Consider the following 3,305-nt stretch of genomic DNA (forward strand, 5'->3'; position numbering starts at 1 on the left):
GAATCGAATCGAATCGAATCGTGGTGTATTCCTGAGTATCAAAATAATCGAATCGTTGGGTCAGGAAATCGATACTGAATCGAATCGCCATGATGGATGTGATTTACACCCCTACAGGCCACCCTGCAGGTTAGTGTTTTATCATCGTCTTCTGAACAAGAATGATATTTAGCAGCTCAAGATATCAGGTGACATCTTTAGATGTGGCTTTTCTTCAATGACCATCCTAGCTCTAAATAACAGCCGATCCGCCCAAGCAGGACATCAGGCATCTTTGACCTGCTTAGAGGTGAACCCGCTCATCTGTTTTGGATTATATTTCTGCTGTTTCTGAGCTATAGCACATAAACTGTGAACCGGACCGTCTCCTTAGGAGTTTTTCACGATTTCAATCGTTATAGGAAGTCGGGCCGCTCCTGAAGCAGAAAACTAGCCCCATACCATCACACTACCACCACCCTGCTGGAACATTGGCATTATGTTCTTCTGAAGAGTTGAGAGTCTTTGTTCTGCAGATCTTTAGATGTTGCTGATTTGTAATGAGTCGTCGTTGCTCTTTTAGAGGAATTATTGCGATTCTTTAAAAGAAAGGAATTGTTAGAATAGATTTAGAAAGGAAGAAGAATAGAAACGAAATTCACTCTCTGCATTTAATCTATCCCTTTGGGGAGCAGTGGGCTGCCATTGAGCCGCTGCCATCCAAGCGCAATGCCCTAACCACTAGGCCACCGCTCTCCTCCTACTTCCTGTTGACAAACAGGTTCTGTTTCTTTAATGTAAAGGTTTGGCAGGAAAGAGGCCTGATTGAAGCTGCAGAAACTGAACTTATATTCTGAAAATAAACTGCAAAAAAATCCCAAACGTTTTGCATTTTTTTAGGAGGATAAAAAAGATCACCCTACCCAGCACCGGACGTTTGCGTCACTTTACAAACGAGACTCTGCTGGACGTCCTTTTCTACAACAGTCCAACTTACTGCCAGACCATCATGGACACCGTAGCTCTGGAGATCAACCGGCTCTACGCTCTGTTTATGAAGAGGAACCCCGACTACAGGGGAGGAATATCAGTGGCCGGACACAGCTTGGGTAAAACCAAATCCGTTTGTCTTTTTTTTTGATCAGCAGGTTCATGTTTCTGCCTCTTGTTTTAATCGTTGCTTTCTTTTATGTTTCTGCAGGATCTCTGATTCTCTTCGATCTGCTCTCCAATCAGAAAACCGTCTCGCCAGCGCTGATGATGCCACCCATGCCTGCTACTAACGGAGATGCCAAACAGGTGGAGCAACAAACCCAAAAGAGAATACTGAAAGATTTTATCACATTTTATGCATGAACCTAAAAAAAGCTGCTGGTTGTTCCAGGTGATGGCTCCTACGTCACAGACGGACAGCGCTGTCAGTCCTGCTGCTGGGGAGGAGCCGGCCAAAGAGGACGAGGAAGAGTTTGAGGACCTCGCCGCCATGCTGCAACATCTGGGGCTCTCTGAATACAAGAGCATCTTTGATCAGGAGAAGATTGACGAAGAATCCTTCGTAAGAAAGATATTGGTTTAGAGAAGAATAAAAAAAGAGCTTCAATAAGAAAAACAGTGATAAGTTTCCCTCTGTGTTGCTTCAGCTCATGTGCACGATGGAGGACCTGAAAGAGATGGACATCCCACTGGGTCCTCGGAAGAAAATGGCCAAGTTTGTGAAGGAGCGGTTGAGCAGACAGGTAGGCTCGATTTGTGAACCTGAGCAGCCTTTGGACCTGCTGCAGGTGACGGTTGTTTGTGGTGTCCAGGCTGCACGCCAAGCTGCCCAAGAGAAGAAAGCAGAGATGAAGGAGGGTCAGGCTGCGGTGCCTCAGCCAGCGTCTGAAGATCCTGCTGGAAGCGCCGCACCGAAGCCACCGGCGGCCGGCTCCGTCTCCTCTGTCCACGTCAACTACAACTACTTTGAAGTTGGAACTGGACAAGTAATCATCAGAGTTCATCACTAAAAAAAGAAATAGAAGTTCTAGATGAATGGAGCGGAGCTCGAGCGACTTTGTTTCTGGTTCTGCAGGTTTCTGTGATCTACCACAGCCTGGACTTTGAGCCGGTGAACTTCTTCGCTCTGGGTTCTCCAATCGGTATGTTCCTGACGGTCAGAGGGCTGGAGAAGATCGACGAGACGTACCAGCTGCCCACCTGCAAGGGGTTCTTCAACATCTATCACCCGGTAAGAAGCTCTTTAAACCCTGCAGGGAACGGCCGCTGGTGACGCTTTTCTAGACGCCGTCCGTGTCTGCCTTGTTTCAGTTGGACCCGGTGGCGTACAGAATCGAGCCCATGATCGTCCCAGACCTGGACCTGAAACCCGTTCTAATCCCACACTACAAAGGAAGGAAGAGGCTTCATCTCGGTACGAAACTTTCATGTCGTAATCTCTGACAGCTTTTTTTAAAGACCAACCATCATCTCAGCAGAAACGGTTTCAGTTCTTAGTTTTGGCCACATTTTGTTGCTGAATCTCAGTTTTGGTTTGTTTAGTGTGAAAATAAAAGGGAACACTTGGAGTTTCATATAACATCTCATTTAATCTTTTATTCGCATTTTGTTGTGTAGAAAAATTTTAAAACTTACAGTTTTACCTTTAATGTGAAATTCAGTTAAAGCAACAAACAAACCAGTTAAGAAAAAAGTTTCAGTTTCATTGTGGTTAAAAAAAAATTGCCTACTCAACTTTTTTTCTCACTCCTATTTCTTCTTCTTTGCATTTAGAGGCTCTACTTAGATCCTTCTGGGGAAAAAAACCTGAATTACTACGACTTTCAGGGCCGTATATAAACTGTCGCGTTCACTAAAGCCGGAGTCCCTAAAGTCTAAAGATGCTTTTTCACTGTCGTTGTGATGTCATCTCTGAAATGAAATTATTAAATCTACATTTATTTAAGTATTAAATATACCATTTCATTTCAAAATCCACCTTTAAAGAATTTAATAAATTTAAAATGATGAAATAACTTCATTTTATTTAAAACAAAAATTTAAAATTAAAGCAACTTATACAGAAATTTAAAGTAATTTTTTTTTTTATCTGCAGTCTGTAGCATTTTTTTACCATTCTGCTTTGCCTGAGTAGATGATTGATGTGAAATCTAGAGTGTTGAACTCTAGAATTCTATTATATTTAATTCAAATGATAGGTGACATTAATAACAGGGTTCCTGCGGGTCCTTGAAAAGTCTTAAATGGCATGGAATTCTTCAAAATAAAACTAAGGCCTTAAAGGAATAGTACACCCAAAACATGATTAGCCTTCATTTTCTACTCACCCCCAT

At 42.8% G+C, this 3,305-nt stretch overlaps 1 protein-coding gene across 1 annotated transcript in view; it reads left to right on the forward strand.

Annotated features, from left to right (window-relative positions):
* The window catches only part of sec23ip (SEC23 interacting protein), a 16,272-nt gene that overhangs the window by 7,883 nt on the left and 5,084 nt on the right, over positions 1-3,305 (forward strand). Inside the window, exons 9-15 of the mRNA XM_015380238.1 lie at positions 880-1,088; positions 1,181-1,278; positions 1,364-1,534; positions 1,620-1,715; positions 1,785-1,958; positions 2,048-2,203; positions 2,284-2,386. Coding sequence (XP_015235724.1) covers positions 880-1,088; positions 1,181-1,278; positions 1,364-1,534; positions 1,620-1,715; positions 1,785-1,958; positions 2,048-2,203; positions 2,284-2,386 — 1,007 coding nt within the window. The remainder of the gene's footprint in view (positions 1-879; positions 1,089-1,180; positions 1,279-1,363; positions 1,535-1,619; positions 1,716-1,784; positions 1,959-2,047; positions 2,204-2,283; positions 2,387-3,305) is intronic.

The sequence above is a fragment of the Cyprinodon variegatus genome, unplaced genomic scaffold, assembly GCF_000732505.1.
Source record: "Cyprinodon variegatus isolate N-32 unplaced genomic scaffold, C_variegatus-1.0 Scaffold11, whole genome shotgun sequence".
NCBI classification, from domain to species: Eukaryota; Metazoa; Chordata; class Actinopteri; order Cyprinodontiformes; family Cyprinodontidae; genus Cyprinodon; species Cyprinodon variegatus.